Source organism: Brachyistius frenatus, unplaced genomic scaffold (assembly GCF_029030835.1).
Source record: "Brachyistius frenatus isolate BFR_SWC_R1_liver_20210118 unplaced genomic scaffold, ASM2903083v1 Contig_379, whole genome shotgun sequence".
NCBI lineage: Eukaryota > Metazoa > Chordata > Actinopteri > Embiotocidae > Brachyistius > Brachyistius frenatus.
Window position 1 is genome coordinate 45,692 of NW_027210978.1, and position 21,886 is coordinate 67,577.

General features: G+C 42.7%; 1 protein-coding gene across 1 annotated transcript in view; it reads right to left on the reverse strand.

Moving 5' to 3' along the window:
* Positions 1 to 506: 506 nt before the first annotated feature.
* Positions 507 to 21,886, reverse strand: part of LOC138636476 (voltage-gated inwardly rectifying potassium channel KCNH2-like) — a gene marked incomplete at its 3' end in the record, with an annotated part of 29,991 nt that continues 8,611 nt past the window's right edge. The window contains exons 2-3 of the mRNA XM_069724508.1: positions 1,616 to 1,846; positions 507 to 731 (exon numbers count right to left, since the gene is read on the reverse strand). Coding sequence (XP_069580609.1) covers positions 507 to 731; positions 1,616 to 1,846 — 456 coding nt within the window. The remainder of the gene's footprint in view (positions 732 to 1,615; positions 1,847 to 21,886) is intronic.

Below are 21,886 nucleotides of genomic sequence, written 5' to 3' on the forward strand. Positions count from 1 at the left end.
CTGCTTTAATCCAGCAGTTCCTTCCAAACTGCTCAGATATTACATTTGAGTTAATATGATCATTTCTCTCGTGTCTGTAATGGAGGGAATATTCAAGCTGCTGCACTGTGTGCTTCACAGCCACCAGCCGCCAGCGGCCACATGGCCATTACAGGCATTAAACGTGGATGACCCCAAAGCCTTCAACTACGTGTCGATGGCCCGGTGGACTCGGCCGACGGCCGGCGAGCCCGCGGTGCTATATTCAGAGCTGCGGCCTTTTACAAGTACATTTGTGCAGCAGCTCGGCGGCGTGCGCGTGCGTCCACGTCTCCGGTATAAACAACGGAAAGTGAAACGTGCAGCGGGGAGGGCCGAGTTGGCAGCGAGCTCCTCAAGTATCAGCGAGCGGAGACAGCTGGCGTCACCTCTGTGTTTCTGCCTCACTCCTCCACTTTCTTCCTCTCACTTCCAGATTACGTGAGAAACACATTTCCTGACAGTCACTGTTTCTCTCGTCCTCCCACCTTGTTTCTCTCCACCTCTCACCCAGCGCTTCTTCCTGCCTCTCGGCTGGTTTCCTCCTCCCTCTCCTCCCTCCATCTGCATCTGCTGCTCTGGTATCTGTCTGCAGGTGGAAAATGTCCAGCAGATGCTCTGGCTGGAGCCCAGGCGGTTGCTGACTTTATTACCATGGCAGTAGACTATCGTTACGGCGACCAGCGCCCTGTTAGCTGGTCCTGATCCAGTTGCTATGTGTGTAAACATAAATATTCTTGTCATAGGACAGAGTTCTCCAAGGGTTTCCCTCATTTACCTTCCTCTGAAGTATGAGGTATGGAAAGGTGAATTCAAGTCAGGTCTTATTGGAAATGGAACGAATGAGAAAGAGCAGATGTTCATTCAGACTGTTTTGTGAACCTGAAGAAATGGATTACTTTTCTTTAAATACAAACTGGAAACAGACCAGATTCATCAAACTCTCATGCTCATTGAAAGAAAAACATCGGGCACTAAAAAGTGTCAAAAGACACAAATTACAACTCGGTCGAAACACACACATCAGAGTTCAGACATCAACGTGAGCTGCTGGGAGCCGAATGTTCTGCACACACAAATACTGACGGAGACCAAGCACATTTCAGAGTGACACAATATTTCAAACACATAAAAGCACTCTCACACACTCTCACACACACACACACACACACACACACACACACACACACACACACACACACACACACACACACACACACACACACACACACACACACACACACACACACACACACACACACACACACACACACACACACACACACACACACACACACACACACACACACACACACACACACACACACACACACACACACACACACACACACACACACACACACACACACACACACACACACACACACACACACACACACACACACACCCCTCCAGAAGAACTCCACCTTCACGCCAGGACTGCACCGCCATCACTTCTTACTTTTAAACAGCCAGACTCATCTTCACATTCATCTCTTCTCCAAGTCAACGGGCCAAACAACACGTCGGTCTGCTACATCAACACAAACACCGCAGAAACCTCTCACACTCCAGGGGATGGTTTGTGTTTTCCTACCATCTTTCCGGTACAGGTTGATCTCCACCTTCCTCTCCTCCGACCCCAGCAGGGCCTGCGCCATCTGAGCGATCGCCAGCCGCTTGGTGTCGGGTCCGTACAGGAAGTTACAGGTGCACGGCTTCTGCATGATCTCGGCGCGCGAGTAGCCGCACATGTGGCAGAAGCCGTCATTGCAGAAGATGATGGCGCAGTTCTCCACGCGTGCATTGGCGATGACGAACTTACGACCTGTGGACGGAGAGAGAAAAATATCCTCTATAATACTTCAGTTTTCAATAACACAGAAACACCAACAGAACAGAACTAATCAATACACGTGGAAAACATTGTGACCGGTGAAAACGGTAAGATGAGACCAAGAAACGGGTAATTGGTGTTTCACTCATCTTTAAAGTGGCACATTTAAAAAAAAAGTTATTTTCTTTCCTACTGATTTTGTGAAAGACGAATGCTGACATGAAGAAAACAATTAACTGTGAAAACAACACTTTTCCTGAAAGCAACAACAAACTCCCGATCCATGTGACACTTTGGTCTAATTTGTGCACCGTCGCTGCTTCTGAATAAAAACATTTGAGATGTGCAGCATCCAGGCTGCTGTTTACAATCTGCCTTTGGATTTCCCTTTTCCCTCTCGATAGCTTTTAGTTAACCCACATGTTCCTGCTGTGAACACAAAAAAGATCACGCACACAATTCTGTGTTGCAGTTGGTTTTGAATTCTACATCCTTAAAATGATGGTTTAAAAAGAGCTTCACCGCTGAAGGTAGCTGCGTTAACACAATCTCCACAATAATACGATAACCCTGTAACACTGCTGCTGTAGATCACCATCAATTACAACCAACGTGAAGACAGCCAATCCACTCAGCCTAAATATATCATTCAACTTTAACCTACAGAACCACAGTTGAGAAAAAGATTTCAAGAAAACAGTCCTCGCATTGAAATTAAAGTTTTAACCGTATAAGAATAAAGTGGTGATTTAGATTAAACATTACAAAGTCATACCTGCCAGGAGTCAGCATAGCTCACTGGGACATCTGAGTCACTACACACACACACACACACACACACACACACACACACACACACACACACACACACACACACACACACACACACACACACACACACACACACACACACACACACACACACACACACACACACACACACACACACACACGTATTCCCTCACCCAGCACCCTGACTACCATATACAGTATGTTACAAATAAACATGTGTGTGAGGTGAATTGCGTGTGTTTCTCCTGAAACAACATACATGTGCTTACAGTCTGTGTGGACGTGTGACTGTGTTGTCACGGTGACAGTCTGTCAGGCTGGTAGATGGTCTTCACTAAAGAGCATTTAGCTTCAGAAGAGCCCTAATGTTCCTTTTTGCTTTCTCTTAGCGTTGGCCCCACTGTGAGGAACACAGCACTCATCCATAGTCATGTGGATGGTTAGAGGGGAGAAGGAGAGGCTGGTGACAGGAAGGGTGGGTGATACAAGAGACAGCAGGAGGGCCGGATGAGGATGAATAAATGGATGGAAATGGGATGGTCTGATAAAAAGACTTTAGGGAGGATAAACGATGGGAAAAAAACAGGAGATTAAATAAGGAAATGATGAAAAAAGGATGCGAGAGAAGTGAAACAGAAGAAAGATGACAAGGCTGGAGGAAAAGATATGACATGTGGGGGTAGAGGGGAAGTGATTTGTCCAGTCAGACCACATTTCTTCTCTTAAATGATTGTGAAAAACTACAACCAATTCAATGCAAGCAATTTCAAAACAACTTTATTAATCCTACGAAATTGTTAAACCAATTTTGCAGCAGTTTTCCATCCAGATTAATAGACAATATAGGAGAAGAAAGAAAGGACTCTTAATCACAAAGCTAAAAACAATCAAAGCCTGTTGCCTTTAAAACTATACATGAAATTGGTTACACAGACTTATTTAAAAAGACTGTTTTATTCAGGCTTTTATTTAGTCCTTCCATATTGCTTTTTATTTATTATCCTTTTACTGGTTTATCTCTCCACTAGGGTCTTCGTCTGTTTGTTGTCATTGTGATGTTAAATGGGATTTTAACTGTTCAAAATCATGCTGTTTGTGGGCTGTTTTATAATTGTGAACATGATTTAATATAAAATCAATAGATTAAAATGTACAAATGTACAAATACACATATTAATGAATCTGCAGAACTCATAGATTACAGACAAAGAACCCAGAAAAAGCAGAACAGAAAGACTAGTCGAGGAACTTTTACAGGAAGGTTGTGCATGAATGTCAATCATAGTACTTGACTATTGTTGCAGCTGAAGATGTTAAAAAGACGTTGCTTGGGTGGCTCTCACTTCGGACCTTTAATCTGAATTTCTGGGTGTATTTCCTGCTCCAAGACGCCACCATTAGCTGCCATCTACGGTAAACAAGGGGAACACCTGTCAGTCAATCAGTTTGCATATGGAAGGTAGGAATACGTCCCTATAAATATTTTGAGGAGACATAATTGTCCCTTGAGCGATTTCATTCAAATTGTTGTTGGAGTGAAGTCATATAAGATATCCGACGTGCTCTCTAAGAGGCTGCGACTCCAAGACAACCAATTTAGGCGTAAAGGCATGTGATTGGCTGAAAGGGAGGAGGCCATCTGAGGGCTCATGTAGTGTACAAATATTGTACTTCCTGTGAGACACGGAGGAGGTGAGCTGACAACAGTGAGTTATCTATCAGGGCTGTCGGTTCATACCTGAAGCGCGGCTACAAATCAAGTGTTTCCCATGACTTACTCCTTTTCCTGCTCTGCACACATAACATCAGGTCCAGGTCGGCACTTCTTAATTCCACCAAGAGACGGGACACCAGGAGCTTTTTCACCGCCTAGAGTGTAACAACAGGTGCTGAAGACGAGCCAGCAGACATTTTTTACCAAACATCACCAGACGGTAGTCAGCCATGTTAGTTAGCATTAACAAGCCACGTAACCCTGGCTTCTGTCGTCTTGAGGCTGGCAGTCATGTTGCTGGCAGCAGTAAATATAAAATGTATGGATACATCAAATTATGAGTTGAAGTTGAGTCTAGAAATCCCATGAAAATGTCTCCATTAATGAGTTACGTTGTATGCAGGCAGAAGAAGAGCGGGCTGATGTCCCGTGTAATCAATTATCTTCCTGTAGGAAACACAGCAATAAGGAGGAAGTACTTTATTTCATGACAAACCAAACACCACTTCTGAAAATTAACCACAACTTCGGCCACTCCAAAAATACCTCACGTGGTAAAACAGGGGAGCGTCTGTGCTAACTGAGACCCTGTATAAAAACAACAACACACAGATAGGTTCTGGTAATACTGGATGGCCCTGATATAAAGAGGATCTGCATCGTCCAGGACAGATAGTGCATGTCACAAAAAAAGGAACCAGATAATTCCTAAATGCTTGGCAGGTCACATCCGGGACTAGTGGTACTTTACAGAATATCACACCATTTCACAAATTAGTGGAGCAGTCTCACGACAGATTTGTCCTTTCTTTTAGTGGACAAGATGAAGCACTGACGATGTGAGATGGCAGTATTTAGCTCTGCAACAATATGACAGCACCGAGAAAAGAAAAAGGTGATCGAAGAGAAATAAAATGGAGATCGGACTCCTCCTTGAAAAAAGTCCATGATTTTCGGGGCATTTCAGCAGCTCTTTAGCTGTCTCTTTTTTGTATTAGTCTTTTAAATTGCTACATAAAAAACAAAACAAAAATAACTGGTCGTGTTCAACGTCATGTAATACACAGGATTATTTTGCCAAGTGATCAGTTCCCTTACTGAGAAAAATGGAGATGATATCATGCATACACCAGTTTTAATTTTAGCTCTGAAAAGAACAATTATAAGACAGACGTCAAGTTTGCAGTTGTTAAACTGAAGTGTGGATTTATGGATATGAAGCAACTGGCCAACAAGAAGCTGTGACATTCTTGTATTTCTTGATGCATTACACATATTACTCTGTTTAATAGAGTAATTAATAATGTTAGTATTTTAATTACTTCAAAGAAATGCAACTCATTGCATTTAATTTCTTTTAGATTTTTTTTTAAACTAAATGTTTTAAATTGGACAATAAAGAAGAACCATCCTGCTGCGGTTGGTCAGAGCGACGCATACGGATTTGATTGGCAAATGAGAGTCAGTGAAAATTCAAACCAATAAAAAAAACAAGGCTGGAAACTAGAGCGCAGACTATCAAATGAACAGAGCAGATGCAGGTAGGAGGCAAAAGAAGGAATATTATATTCTACATATAAGATTTTTACCAATAACAATATATTAAGATGTGCTCACCAACATTTTAAATAGTAAATGCAATTCAAGTATATATTTTTCTCAGTGATAGTAACTTCAGGGTTTCTGCTCCTAATTATGAGTTATCGTTTGTAATTATAAGGAGGAAACAGATTTAAAGTTAATTGTCGTTTTTTTCAGCAAATATAATATTTGAAAGTCAACATATTTGGTATTGAGTTAATTTTAGAAAACATCTTATATCATGTCAGTTTTATAACATCCTGTAAAATTGGCCTAAAACATAAATAAGGCAGCAAGTTTAACCATATGATTGTGTGTATTTATTATTCATCATTACACACAGTGAACTCGGGCAGGTTGAGGGAGAAGATACAGGACGTTCAGGCCTCCTGAAATTAAACATGCTGTTATGGATGAAATGGAAATTACTGAAGTGTAGCTTCCCGCATCCTTTTCCAAACATTGGTACTTGCGTACCGTGCTGCGAACAGATCGGGTCCAGTCTACATCCAGGACATGGTCCAACCTTACATCCCAGCCCTCCTCCTCCTCCTCTTCCTCCTCTACATCCAGGACATGGTCCAACCCTACATCCCAGCCCTCCTCCTCCTCCTCCTCCTCTTCCTCCTCTACATCCAGGACATGGTCCAACCTTACATCCCAGCCCTCCTCCTCCTCCTCCTCCTCTTCCTCCTCTACATCCAGGACATGGTCCAACCTTACATCCCAGCCCTCCTCCTCCTCCTCCTCCTCTTCCTCCTCTACATCCAGGACATGGTCCAACCCTACATCCCAGCCCTCCTCCTCCTCCTCCTCCTCTTCCTCCTCTACATCCAGGTCATGGTCCAACCCTACATCCCAGCCCTCCTCCTCCTCCTCCTCCTCTTCCTCCTCTACATCCAGGTCATGGTCCAACCCTACATCCCAGCCCGCTCCCTCCACTCTGCTTCTACCAATCAGCTTGTTGCTCCTCACTGAACTAAACACTCGCTAACATCACGACTGTTTGCTGTCCTGACTCCTAAATGGTAGAATGAGCTCCCCACCGACATCAGGACAGCAGAAACTCTGAACATCTTCCACCACAGACTAAAAACACACCTCTTCCTCCTTTACCTTGAACAGTAGAACTTTAGTATCTTAAAATAGAACTTACTGATAGAACTTTGTAGTTTGGCTTTCTGGAAGAAATGATATTTTCTTGATTCTTGTTGTTCTGATTTTGTACCCTCATGGTTGAAATGAACTTATTGTAAGTCGCTTTGGATAAAAGCGTCAGCTAAATGAAATGTAATGAACAATAGTCTACCTTCCGGGTATATCCCCCCTGTGGCCCCATGTGGGCGGTAGAGAGTGGGGGGGTTGTGTCCCTGAACAAAACCTACGCCTTTGCATTCGCGCAATTGGAGGTGACGGATCTGACGGCTTTGTTGTTGATGGAGATCCTTGATTTGAACTCAGAGTTGCTTGGTCTGGTTCTGTCTGATGACGTTTTCACCAAATGTAACTCAGAGAATCTCAAGCAACATTTCAAGCAGGGCTTGTCCACTGTAATGACAGCAAACTCTTTCAGACACAGAAAACAGTTTTTCAGACTGTTTTATCAGGAGTTTGAGTGAGTCTTAAAGGACAGACTCATAGGGACATAAATAACTGTAACTCAGCCACAAGATTATTGTTGCAGATAAAAAGACGAGCAGGCCGTTACTGCACTCTGGGTCTCAAAAAGGAAAAAAAAACCGTCTGTTCATTTCCATGTTGTGAGTTGCTCACGAAGGCCATCTGTGATAAATCTTCCTGGAGGACTAGAGGCTGTGAAAAGGAAGAGCACCTTATTGCTGCACAGATTTTTTTTTTCCTGTAATTGTTTTTTGCTTGATGTGACTGACTTCAGACTCAAATGTACCTCAAATAGAGACCCAACTCCTGCATGGGTTTTAAAATGTAGTGAAAGGTGAAGGATGTTATGATCACACTGTGTGAGTCTCTGGCAGCACAGAAGAGAAGAACCAGGTGACGCAGGGATGACTGATGCGCTCCAAAGACGGACAACACAATTAAGCATGATTTAAGACAATAAAAATGGTAATTTATGTAAGCTGATTTGAACTGAGGTCAAGTTTACTTACAGCAAAACAAAGCAGGTGAAAAAATAATCAATACTTGTGCAAGAGTTTAAGGTGAAAACTAAAATGATTTCTGGAGAATCCCACTTCAGAATCACATTGAATACTCTGCAACACATCCGGCTTCACATCATGAATCTGTCAGACCAGTAAAATTAAATATCAGGCAACCTGGTTCTCTCACAATCCAATCACCACAATCTGTCACAACCTGTTAAAATACCTTTTGAAATCATGAATCCTGACACCTTTCAAGTGTATTTAGAAAACAGCAGAGATGAGGGATGGCCGGTCATGTTGGCATGGAGGGCCGGAGTCTCAAGGTTTCCAATCCAGAGCAGAGACCGAGCTCTCATCAGAGAGGGAAGAGTTCATCAGTGAAACGACCCGCTGAGGTGATTGTTTGGGAGTGAAATCCTGCAGACTGCTGGCTCATATAGTCGGTCACCTCTCCACGGCAGAGAGGCCGCGTATGAAATCAAGATAGTTAAAGATGCACTTTACTTCCTCTGAGGGAGATTTGCCGTGAGCGCATTCAACTTTAAATGGCAGATTTACACAGCAGCATCCTCACAGCAATTACTGGAGTGGAGATCAAAATGTGAGGGAAGTGAGTTCATACAAAAAAAAAGCAAATGTAAACAAAAAATTACACAAATTCACAGCAGCTGGCAAGCGTCATAATAAAATAGTCAAATGACAGGTGTCACCGGTACCTTTTTTATTTTTAATTTACATTTATAAATAGCATCGGACTTGATGTCACTGTGTCTTTAAATCTTAATCTCTAAACTTTAAATCTCAAAATCATCAAACATTTCGACCTGTTTCACCTTTTTTGCTGCTTCAGGCTGTTTCACTCTACAAGACTGCTGATTATCTGAGCAGTTTTCTGTCTCCTTGAACTGTTGCCAGGATTTTGGAAGGTAAATGGAAGAAGGTAATGTTTCATACTTCTCTCTCCCTATGGTCAGAAAATGAATGACGTTAACAAAGTCCACACACTGCTGCAAATTTTTCTTGCAAAATGTTCCTCATTAAACCTGATTATGAAAAAGGCCCCAGAGCAGAAATGATCCTTCAACAAGGCTGAGGTTAGACAGTCATTCTTCCCGCTAAATTAGTTCACAGAGGTGATGTGCGGAAATCTCTCCTCTGAAACAGTGATTTATAAGTCATTTCACAACCACTGGCAGGACGCCATACATTTCTGCACGATTCATTTCTGTTGGCCGGTGATATTTAAATCTGCTGTATCTGACTGAACCTCTTTGTTTTGGAGGAATCATTCTGTCGCTGCAGTTATTAAACCGGAACAAGTTCGTAGACTGTGTCTGGATGATTTATGGACGTTGGAAAGATTGTTCCCCGTATCAGTGTGAATGTGTGGAATATTACCATCTTGATTGAGTGCACTATTGTGTGAGTGCGTCTGTGGGTGTTGTTGTGTTTATTTCTCTCATAAAAAAAATTCTAAAATTACAGATGACAATGGATCAAACAGAAAATTGGAGGAGAGAGTAAGGAGAGGATGGAATAAGAGAGACACAACACAACATGACCCTGTGTTAGAGATATCGAGAAGCAGCGTTTTCCCCAACGGCTGATAAATAAAAGGTTTCTAATCAGAGAGCAGTCGAGCGATCCAGACAAAATACACCCGGCCAGCATGCTGGCGAGGATCAGTACTTACATATTCAACTCAATATCTCCATGAACTGTACACATCCTTAACTTATGGTCAGATAGGCATATCGATGCAGAAGACCAAACACGAATAACTAAAATAACATTTCATTATCCAGCAGCGATACATCAAGTTTGCACTTTGTTTGTTTTATCAGAACAATATCTAACAGAGAGAAACAGTCATCGTCAGGCAGCAACCCAGTAAAACGTGAGACAGACACGCTTTGCGCTGTTACATGTTTTCCTGTAGTGGACGAAAATCAAAGCCATTGCGTGGGCCCGTCCAGGTTCTGGTTCTCCACTCATCTCCTGTCTTTCACCTCTCAGCCCTTTGCCTCTGCCTCTATTCCTCACTTTTATCTCCTGGCAGCTGCCCTTCCTCTCTCGTCCTCCCATTCATCAAACTTCATCACACCTCTATCATCTGCCCTCGCTTTGTCTCCGTCCTGCTTCCTCAGACTGCTTCTCTTATTCTCCGTGACTCCACCTCGAGAGCGGTGGCACAGAAAAGGCCGGCTAACCGTCCCGGAGTCCCCAGCGTCCCGGGGATTAGACCTAATTTGCATAAATCTGCATAACCCTATTAAGGCAGAGGGAGACACTGTACACACGGTAGCCGGAGACACTTCAGAGCGAAACAGCCCATTAAGGATTGCAGTGATTACGGGATTATCACTCTTAACGACTGTTGGGAGACCGGACTGCTGTGTACTCTCTGAAAAGTGCCACGTTGCATGACTGAACCCCGAGCTGTGGGGAGGGAGATTTCAGATCTGAGTCAGGTGACCTTCGGGTTGCTCTCGCCTTGGATTTGTTCCTGGCTGTTTTTGTTTTTGTTTTTGTTTTTTTTGTTTTTTTTATTAAAATTAAAAGAGGAGGAGGAGGAAGAGGAAGAGGAACGGTGGATCTGACTTCAGGACAATACGCCCACCCACCTACAGCTGAAACCTGACTGTACCACAGGCCTGTCAATCAAACCAGACACACCACTGTGTGACCTAATGTCTGATTCATAATGGGATATTTTTCAGATGGACCACAAGAACTCGGATCAGGAGGAAAGTTTGGGGATGAAAAAAAAAACTTGACTTTGTAACTGGAGAAGATGAGTTGAGTCTCGGGAGTCAAATGCGGTCAATCAAAGGGAATTTCAGTTTCTGAATGCTGTGCATGTGTTGTCAGTGTTTGCTTGAGTTGTCTTTCATTGCTGTATGTTGAGCTCAAGGGCCACAGTAGTTAAGGATTACAGGAAATGATTGCAAAGGCTGACGCTGATCAGCAGAAATAAAAAGGCTGAAAAAGGGTGGTTAGTGTAACATCTGAAAACCAAAACATTGCTATTTATAACAGGAGAAATCATTTTAACATTCAATTGCAACAATTTCAAAACAAACTGGCACCCATCTGATTGGCTGCTGCAGCACTGTGACCAGATGATGTTGAGCCAACTTTTCGGAGGAACCTCCGCCGTGCAGAAGCACCGGCATCCCTGTGAGCTCCGAGTGCTTTGAACACACACACGGGCTTTGTGGGCAGATCTGGGGAGGCTTCGCTATCTTTGCTCTGCTGAAGCTCTCCCTCTCCGCAGTGCGTGTCCCACGATGAGGAGACAATGTGCCAGCAGGTATTTTTGTCAACACATTTCTGCTCAGTAAATAAATGAAAGCATATCGCTAGAAATTCATTATTTATACCAAGTGTTTAGAAAGTGGTCCAAAATGCAGCCCCAAGTGGACAGAAACAAATGCTTGGACTGTCAAAACATGGCAGGACCCCCCATCCTCCTGTCAGCTGTCTCCCACTGATGACATCAGCACCTCTCCAGCCGTATGCACGGCCGTCCTGCCAACAGAGTGTCCGGCCAGCATCTCTAATAGGACACAAATTCAAGTAAATCTTGGAATACCACATTGTGCTGAGACAGCGTTTTCATTTCGGGGAACCACTATAATAGTTTTGCAGAGCGAAGTGGAGGAGGAGAGATGGATGTAATTATTTCTATGGCATTGTGAGAGTGCTGACAGCAGAGTTTGACTGACTCGCTCATCAGCTGGACGGAGACAGGAAGTGTCCCACCGGTGGGCTGACAGCTGGAGGCTGCCTTACAGATGGACTGACACACGGCTCCTGTAACCCCTATAATATATGACCCTGAGAGCACTCAACTCAAGGACTGAACTTAGTGAATTTAATGCCTTTGTGTTCCCAGACATGTTTTCACATGCAATTAGAACTCCTATTAAGACGATGAAATGATGACTCATAATTTTTTCTCTGAGGAGCACCATCTGTTTTTATTTATTTTTTAAAAATCTGTAACCACTGCTAAGAAAATCCTGGAAAAAAAAAACCTTACAATTGGAACAGTGTGACTCAGTAAACTGTTATTACGAGTCATCATCTCTGCAACGCTCCATCGTTCAGACCAACACCAGCAAACATACACCTGCAGAGGAAGGCACTTCAGAGAACATTCACCTGCTGTCAGCATCCCTCCTCTTCCTATTGGCCATGAGAAGATCCCTCTTTAATGTCAGTGACGGGTGACAACATGCACAGTCCTGAATCTGTGTAGAAATGCCTCTAAAGCTGAGACGAGGTCTCAGCAGTTAATAAAATCAAGAGGCTCTTCTAAAGTCATTTTAGTACAAATCTCCCTCTTTGTGTTTCCCCACAAACAGTTTCCATGCTGAGCTTTGGTGCAGCGATAATAACTCAAAAGATTGTAACTGGAAGATACTCGTTTGATTTGTCAAACTGCTGAACCTTAAAATAAACTTCAGATACACTCTGGAATAGATTTGTAAAAAGGCAGAGACGTGTGTGTTTTATTTGTCACTTTCACTGGGAGCACGTTAGGAAGGGAATAAAAACAAGAGGACTGATTACAGCAAACAATACCCGTTAGACAACCACGAGTCATTTCTGACACCAAAGACCAGCATTAAACAAGGAGCGGTTATGATCTTCCTCCATACGTGAAACCTGCTTTCACAGCAAAATGTGAGATAGCCACGCTTTGTGTTGCCTGGGCGTGAAAGTTACACATTTTCCTGTCGTGGATGAAAATGATACCCACTGCATGTGTAGAGCCATGAGATTTACAAGAAAATGGCACATTTAGCTAAAACAGGTGGTTGGTGTTTGGAAACAAAAAACAACTCAAGAAAAACCTTATTCCCTCCTGGATTTGAACCTCATTTTCTGTGGCTATGTCCTTAGAATTTGGTCTCAAAACCTCTGACATTTACATGCATTTAAGTTTCACACTTTCAAAACGTGTAACTTTCACGCCTCGACAGCCTAAAGCGTGGCTATCTCACGTTTTGCTGCAGTGGACCGGTGTGTCTATTTCATACTTTGCCGTGATACCGGGTTGATAAACCGCCTGTAAGTTCCTTCCCTTTTTGATGACACCACAGACGGTTTATAAAAGTGTTCGTAAAATGATTCCGATGCAGAAGTGTCTTCAGCTGCAGTACCAGCGAGTGCCACTAGAGGTCGGCTCCAAAAAGCCTCCGGCTCCATAGACTCCCATTCAACTTCTCTCATGAAATCCAAAGTGAATAAAATGTGTCCATCAGTTATCTCGGTGTTGTTAGCTAAAGTCACTCCTTCTTATTAGTTTTCTGGAGGTCCATCTGAAAATAATCCCTCATTCATTAGAAAAGAAGATTCAAGAACACCTGTTTTTGGGGGCGTGTCTGTTTGATTGACAGGCCTGTGGTGCAGTCAGGTTACAGCTATCGGTGGGCGGGACGTAGTATCGTCAGGTTTCCAATCAGATCGGTCAGATCCACCGCTGGCTCCTCCCCCAGCTCGTCCAAATATGGTCACTTCCTGCTCCAAACCGCTCCGAACTAGTAAAGATGGTGACGGACAGAATCTGAACTGGAGGATTCATAACGTTCACAAACCAACGATGACGTCACTGATGGTTGATGACATCACTGATGGTTGACGGTTGGATGACACCTCAGCTATTATCATGACAATAATTATATAAAAGCACCTCAGCTCACATTCAGCCGGGTGCAGCTGTCGTCTTTCTGCATTATTTCATAAACAAGCAAAATGAGGACATTTAAAGAAAAAAACCTGAATTGACTAGAGATAAAACACCCTGACCTCCACTGGGAGATTTAAGGTTCATTCAATCCTTGCTGAGACGTCAGTGGATTGTTATATTGTGTGGTTCAGAACCTGTGGGCAGCAAAGGGACAAGAAACCCTCCAGTGAATGAAGGGTCCTACATTAAGTCTGGATTCATTGTGTGTCGGCTCTCCGTGTTTGAGAATTTAGCATGTGTCAGATCTGTAGTTTCCATGGCAATTGCACAGTTAGAATTGGGTAGAAACAACAAAAAAACTCTCCAGCCTGTCACTGAATTGTCTACACCAGTAAACTGACCAATCTCACATCTTCTTCTTCTCTGTTTGTCTTTTCTCCCTCCATCATGCTGTTTCTCTCTTTTGTTCCTTCTTCCTGTTTCTCTCTCCATTCATGTCTCTGTTTGTCCTCCGTCCCTTATCTCGCTCCGTCTCTATCTCTGTGTCTCCATGGCTGGCAGCAACAGAGCTGCTGTGTTGACTTGTGATTCTAACGCATGGGCTTCCCTCCTTATCCGCCTACGCAGTGTACTCAGGGAGATTCCACACACACACACACACACACACACACACACACACACACACACACACACACACACACACACACACACACACACACACACACACACACACACACACACACACACACACACTGGCAGACTGCGTCTGGACATAGTGAATTATTCAGTCTGCGTCAGTGGGTCTGAATGTATCTCAGATCTTATATATGTGTGTGTGTGTGTGTGTGTGTGTGTGTGTGTGTGTGTGTGTGTGTGTGTGTGTGTGTGTGTGTGTGTGTGTGTGTGTGTGTGTGTGTGTGTGTGTGTGTGTGTGTGTGTGTGTGTGTGTCAGTGGGGATATAAAATGGTGCTTTCTTCCTGAACAGCTTATCTTTATCAGCTGCCTCCTCCTCTCCGGCTTCAGAAGCTCATTCGGGGGAACTAGTGGGGAGAAAGTTAAGGAGTGGTCAGAGACAGCTGGGGAGTCTTTGATCACCTAAAATACCACAGTGGACATTGTGGTGTGTGAGGAAGATGTTATGTTGCAATGCACTCCTCATTAATTAACATGATCATGAACAATGTATACGACACTGTTACTTTTGAATATGACGTGATGTGTATGGAGCAGAGAAGCTCCAACCTGCGTTACACACATTCTTGTGACCAGTGGTACACGGTACATGTATCTGCTATTTCACCGTGGACTTGAGCACCGAGTGCACATACGATTTGTGTCAAACCCAGGAAATTATCAACAGGGACCCTTGAAATGCTTCAGAAAGCCGACGGCAGTGAAGCGATGAGCCGGGTGAGGTGCTCCGAGTGTTTCAAAAGGGGCGGAGCTTCACTGTCCAAGACCGAAGAAGATCGTTGTATCTTCCTCCTGCTCTGTGCAGGTCGCTCGGCTGTGCTCTGTTCCCGCGTAACAGGACCAGTCTCTGAACTATTTAATCATATTATTTATTAAATGATATGTAATAGACTTGAGAGGGTTTTTTCAACAGGTAGAAGCCAGCAGATTGAATCCAGGAGAATTTCCAACTGTGGCAAATGTGCTGGAGTTGAAAAATAATTACATTAGAAATAAGACTAAATATTAAAACAACTTTCTTCTACAATGACAATAAAATCATCATGACCTGTTACAATCACAGTGATCTATTATTCTTTTTATTATGATAGCAGAATTAAGTCATGTTTTGTAACAATGAACTTAAAAAAGTATGACTTCATGATTTCACTGTTATAATATTTTGTCTTTATTTTTCATAAGATTATTTAGCTCGCTTTGTCTTCTTGTAACTCTAAACCTGTTGGGTTCACAACATGTACACAGTTTCTCCTCCTCACATCACCTTTGAGAGTCGTAGAAGGCAGAATTGAGACCATCACGTGACTGATCGAGGTCAACACAAGTCGAGGAAAGCCGAATATGAAGTATACATGATGAAAAACGCAAAGCACAAAGCAAAATGGAAGTAAATTTCCCTCCCTGTGTGTTGCTGCTTGTTTAATTTGAAGACATTGTGTGGCGGTTTTAAACGCTGCCATCTTCCTCTGTGAATGCCTGCGGGGTGATAATCCAGAACCGGACCTCCTCCCTGGTGCGGTAACACCAGCGTTCCCTCATGTCAGCCTGCTGTCTCTCCTGCTGTCCAGCGTCTTTTCCTTTTGCTCCACCACGTCAGCTCTGTAGATCTGAAGGCCTGTGACGTCCTTTGTGAAGCTTGTTCTCCCTCTTTCTCTTTCTCTGTGTTTTTACTCTCTTCCTGCCTCCTCCTCTCACCCTGTGGCTTTCCTGTAGTTGAGTTATAATGTTGTCACTCAGCATTTACAGGACGTCTGCATTATATCTCCCGTTTACATCTGTGTATGAGGACATTTATCCCTTCCTGCTTCCTCTTTTAAACTCATGCACTCTAAAGGACTCGGGCTCTTTAAAGGACTTAAACAGCTCTGAAAAAAAACAAAAACATCTTGGTTCTTTTGGCCATTATCAGTGACTGAAACCATTTACTCAAAGGCTGGGAAAGAAATGTACAATATGCACACACACATGCAAACACACATGCAAACACATGCACACACACACACACACACACACACACACACACACACACACACACACACACACACACACACACACACACACACACACACACACACACACACACACACACACACATCTCTGCCTCTGTATTATCTAGTGCTCATTGCAGCCAGACAAACCCATCAAGCTTTATGAGCCTCTGAGGGCCGCTGCTGCCACTAATTCATGGAGGCAGGCTATCGAGTGCACCCACGCTACCGATCTGCACAGTTCCATGAATATCTGAACAGGCCGCTTTATGTCTCGTCCGAGGACCGCCTGTTGAATCCAGGATGTGCAGCTTTGATAGATGATATGAGTCTTTATGACGCAGGGAGAAATGGGTGCAGACATTTTCATTCCTGGAGCCCTGTCCTGACTGATGTTCACTCTCTGCTGTGAAAATGACCAAAGTCAGTTTTGATTCTGGTACTGTGACTTTGATTGATTGGTGATTTTAGAGGAGGAAAAGAAGAAAGGGCAACATTCTGGATGCTGTCAGGAGTTTGGGTCCAGTGAAGTGCTTAGAAGTTGGCTTAGATTGATGAAATGTAGAGATCTGTAGAGATTTTTGGAAAGAAAGTTTTTACTTAGATTGCTTTACTGAAGGCTGTGCAGCAGAGAAACAGGAAATAATCAACCCATTTTTTTACCTGAGTTTTGGCCGACCACTTGATCCTGAGCTCTTTGAAATTAGTTTGGGGGAGTACAATGTTATCAAAAGAGACACAACCAAATGCCAGTGCTACAAAGATAAAATCATATTGTGATACACTGTGGTTTTCTAATAATAATGTAAAAGTACTGAAGTTCTTTTTAGTGCAAAGAAACAAAATACAAATCTTTGAGAAAAAAAAAGAAGTCCAAGAAAAATAACAGCATCAGTTGTTTCTTCAACTGCACAACTTTGATGTTATTACAAAGTCATGAGTTCAGGGTGGATGGATGGGTCAACAAAAAGTGCTTTATTGGAGACCTCCATTCAATTCCTGTTTCCAATTAAATGTTACTATTGGTGTCTTTTAAACTACGTCCACAATATGAACCTACATTAAACCAGAAGTCATTCCAGCTCAAATAGAACAGAGTATGTCCTGAACCAAAACGATGTTGTGCTTTGATTCAACTTAACCCCGGCGGTGTCAGACCGAAAAAAGGTTTTATACTCAGAACTGTGAGTTCTTTCTGTTTTAAAAAAGGCACTGAAACATGATGTCGTGCGTCAGGAGACGTTCTGAAGGGTATCGATCTGTTATGTTGTCTAATGTGAGGGACAGATTTTAATAAGTGAGTTACATGATATGAAACTCACCCGTGTGAGCGCTCTCTAATCTGAGGCCTCTCTAAAATGACACGTTATAAATGGTTGATAACACTTTAGTTCAGGGAGTCATGAAACAGTCATAACCTTCATCAAGACACCTGTCATGAACATGAAGGGGGTTGTCATTTACGGGTCATTTATGCCACTTTTAATGCATTTCTTTGGGATGTCTTTGTTGTAAGTTGACCTTAACCAAGACAACATAACCTGTCAATGTCTTTGTTATGACAATTTAACCAACTAACCCTTATCCTACCACTAATTATTAATGACAGTGTCATGAATAAATTATTTCACCTACAGTGGTAAAAGTTTAGGTTAACTGTGTTAAATTTGCATTCAAAGTGACATAAATGACTGAATGACTCCTAACCGTTCATCAGGACTTCTTCATGTTCAGACAGGTGTCATGTCAGTTGATAAAGGTTGATTAAGGTTTAGGCAACTAAAACTACCTCAGAAAAGGTGTTTGTTTTGTTGGCAGCAGTTGTCTCTTGTGTGGAAGTCACACCTGTTATTGACCCATCCATCCTCCCTGCAACCTAGTATCACGGCAAAGTCTGAAATCCACACGGTGGAAACGAGGTAGGAGGGGTGGCTCGGTGGCACGAGTCGCAGACTGGATGGTGAGGTGTGAATCCAGGAGGCTACAACTATTTCTTAATATGTTGGGTTTTTTTCAAACCCTAACCATGTGCTTATTTACGTTTATTTGCTAAGTTTAATTGTCCTGTAAATCACATGGACATGTTGAGCCTTGATACTGTTCAAAAGATAGGAGGTGATAAACAGGAACTTATGTATTGATCCAAACACCCAAAACTGAAGATGAATTTTACCCGAGTCAGAAACGTATTCACTGAGCTGTACAATTTCATCTGTTTGATTCTATAAAGGAGCAGACTTTGAAAATCAATACATCCCAACTTCTTTATCAAAGCTCGACCGCGTTTCATATCAGAGCTGTAATCTGTGGACTCATATCTGCTTTATGTTGTTGCAGCACAGAGAAAACAGCTGTGCTTCATAAAGGCTTTAAAAATGATTTACCTGCAACAACATCAGTGCACGGCTCTTCTGGAAGAGCCGAGGTTGTAACTGTGGTTAATTAAAGTCCGCAGCTACAACTGGTTAAAGCTGCAGTGAGAAACGTTTGTCTCAGTGAGAGGAACTACAAAATAGTGATGACTGTACTTACATCATGGTGCCTACAGGATAATGTACTCCATCACTGCTGCTGCGGCCGTAAAACGGTGGATAAATCATTTTTAAACCATCATGAAAGGACACATTTCAATGTCAGAATCTGATCCATTCAGTCCGATAACATACGGAGAGACCAGAAGAGCCAACCCCATCGAAGCTAGCATAGAGGGCTAAACTGGAAGCTAGCTGGCAGCCAGTGCTTGTAGAGCGTGCTCAGTATGGATTTAAATATAATGTCAATCACAGAGAGTTTTATCTGTTGGCTTCATCTGAATTGTGTGAACTAATTTAGCGAAAGTCTTGAATGTAAAAGCACTGCTTCAACGAAAGAAAAGCAAACTTTAAGACAACATGAGCAGCAATCCTCCACATGAAGGTCGTTTCACCGTGAACACTTTGCATTGTAATATAATCCTTGTTGATGTATGAACAGCTACCTGGAGCTGCTGCATAAACAGGTGATGAATGATAAAGTCAAATACAGTTTTAATGTTATAAAATATGTCTTCAAAGAAAAAGGTTGACTGTCAAATACTTAAACCGCCCTCAGCTCCATACAAGAACATTACAGGTGCATTATAGTGGAGAAGTGGTTTCATACTGTTTATAAATGTGTGACGGACTTACAGTAAAATGTTGCTGCAGATTCTCTAAATCTTTTAAAATAAATTCAAAATGAGCTTCAGCTTCGTTCTTCTTTCAACTTAGTCTCCAGACCTCAGCCTGAAGGAAGACAGTTACAGGTTTGATCTTTTAATAGGTTCAGATGTCTAAAATGATCATTATGAGTATTTACTGGAAGTCTATTATAGACACAAGCAGACCACAAAGTGCTGATCTGAATGAGTGTGAAGTGAAGTGTTCACTGTGGCTTCCTGTCTTTGGTTTCTCCTCCAGGCCTCACATCAAGCTGACGAACAGACTTCCTGATCGTCTTTGAGTCCCTGAGCTTCACCTGACGAGATGCTGCTGATGCAGCTCGTCTCGTCTCTTCACCCTGACAGGAGAAGAAAGCAGAGCAGAGATTCTGCGTTTCATGCTTTGGTCTTTGGGGCACTTTCTTCTTGTTTTTTTTTAAGCTGATGAAGTGGAGTCAGATTCAACTCTGTGTGCTGATGAGACAACAGATTGATCACTCATTGTTCTCTCGGTCGCGTTGAGGCCACAAACACTCGTCTCTTTGGTTTCAGGGCGTCGGCAGCGTTTCGTAACTTCATCGGTCTCACGGGGGGCCGGATCGCTCTCGGCTTTATGGAAACATCAAGTCCAACTGCATCGACTGATAAACTTGATCATGATGAAATTACAATGCAATCCAACACACGTATTAAAGGACAGAAGTGAAAACACGTCACACTGCAGCAGCTGGTCTCCGTGTCCATTCTCCCTCCACAGAAAACAAACGAGATCTCATCCTTACCAATTATTTTACATGACATACTGTACAAAACTCAATACAATAAAACTGTGAGACTGATCGTCAGATTGAGCTAAAAAATATCAGAACTATTGCACTAATTTAACTTTTTATAGCTTCACGTGACTCGTGTTTCAAATAGTCTGCAGGAAAAACATTTTGTTGGAAAGTTTAATTCAAAGAAATCAGTTATTATCTTTTCTTGTAATTTCAGTATTTCATAGACAATACATGCTGATGGCTGAACTGCACGCCTGTGTTGGATCATTCATGAGACTGAATGTCCGAGAACACACCGACAATAATGTGGCTTTGTTAAATAGTTGATGAAAAATATTTGTTTTCAAAGTCAAAGTCAACTTCATGCAACTAAAATTGATCATGAAATTTAAATGGTTTGTTTAGCAGCACTTCTAATTCTTCTCATGTCTAAATGGTGATTAGTTTATTGTGTAAATGCAGCAGTGAGTTATTCCAACATTTTCAGTGTAATTCGTCCTCATTTTTCTGCCTGCATTATTTTAGCTTGAAAACTTCTTGTATCCCAAACAGCTAATGAGAAAAATCTAACGTTACCTATCACAGTTATAAAATATTCATGTTGAAACATTTGTTTTCTTCACTGACTTTCTGACAGGTGCAGCCGTGATATAAAAACAAATCATGTTTGACTGTGCAGGACCTTTATTTAGGCCCACTAACATGCTAAATGTGAGCTAAATACGACCATGTTGGTTATTGATTATGAAAACAACTTTTCACTTGGAGGAAAATTAAATCACAGAATCTCACTTTCATATCAACTCGATTCTTAATCTTCATTTGTCATGTTGAATGAACCGTATTTAACAACATGCAGCCTTTGTGTGATGCTCGGCTAGCTGTTAGCTTCATTTGTCCTCGTACATGTTAATACTCCACAGATGAATAACGACAGTGTTGAAGAGTCAAAGGACAACATGAAACATCAGGAAGGACGAAATGTTGTCTCCTCAGTCCTGCTGCACACACACACACACACACACACACACACACACACACACACACACACACACACACACACACACACACACACACACACACACACACACACACACACACACACACACACGCGTGCACAGAAAAAGGGAAGGGGGGACAGAGGGGGAAGGAGACAAAAAGAGAAAGAGGGACGGAGGGAAAAAGAGACAGAGACGGAGAGAAGGAGGGACGGAGGGGAAAGAGACAGAGAGAGACGGAGAGAAGAAGAAAACAGGCTGTCAGATGAGACAAAGAGCAGAGAGGTGGAGACGAGTGTTTAGGAGCTCAAAGAGTTTACAAGTACAAGAGAGCGCTGGTGTAGTGTGTGTGTGTGTGTGTGTGTGTGTGTGTGTGTGTGTGTGTGTGTGTGTGTGTGTGTGTGTGTGTGTGTGTGTGTGTGTGTGTGTGTGTGTGTGAGAGAGAACGAGAGAGGAGGGAAGAAGTCAGGAGACAGAGAGAGG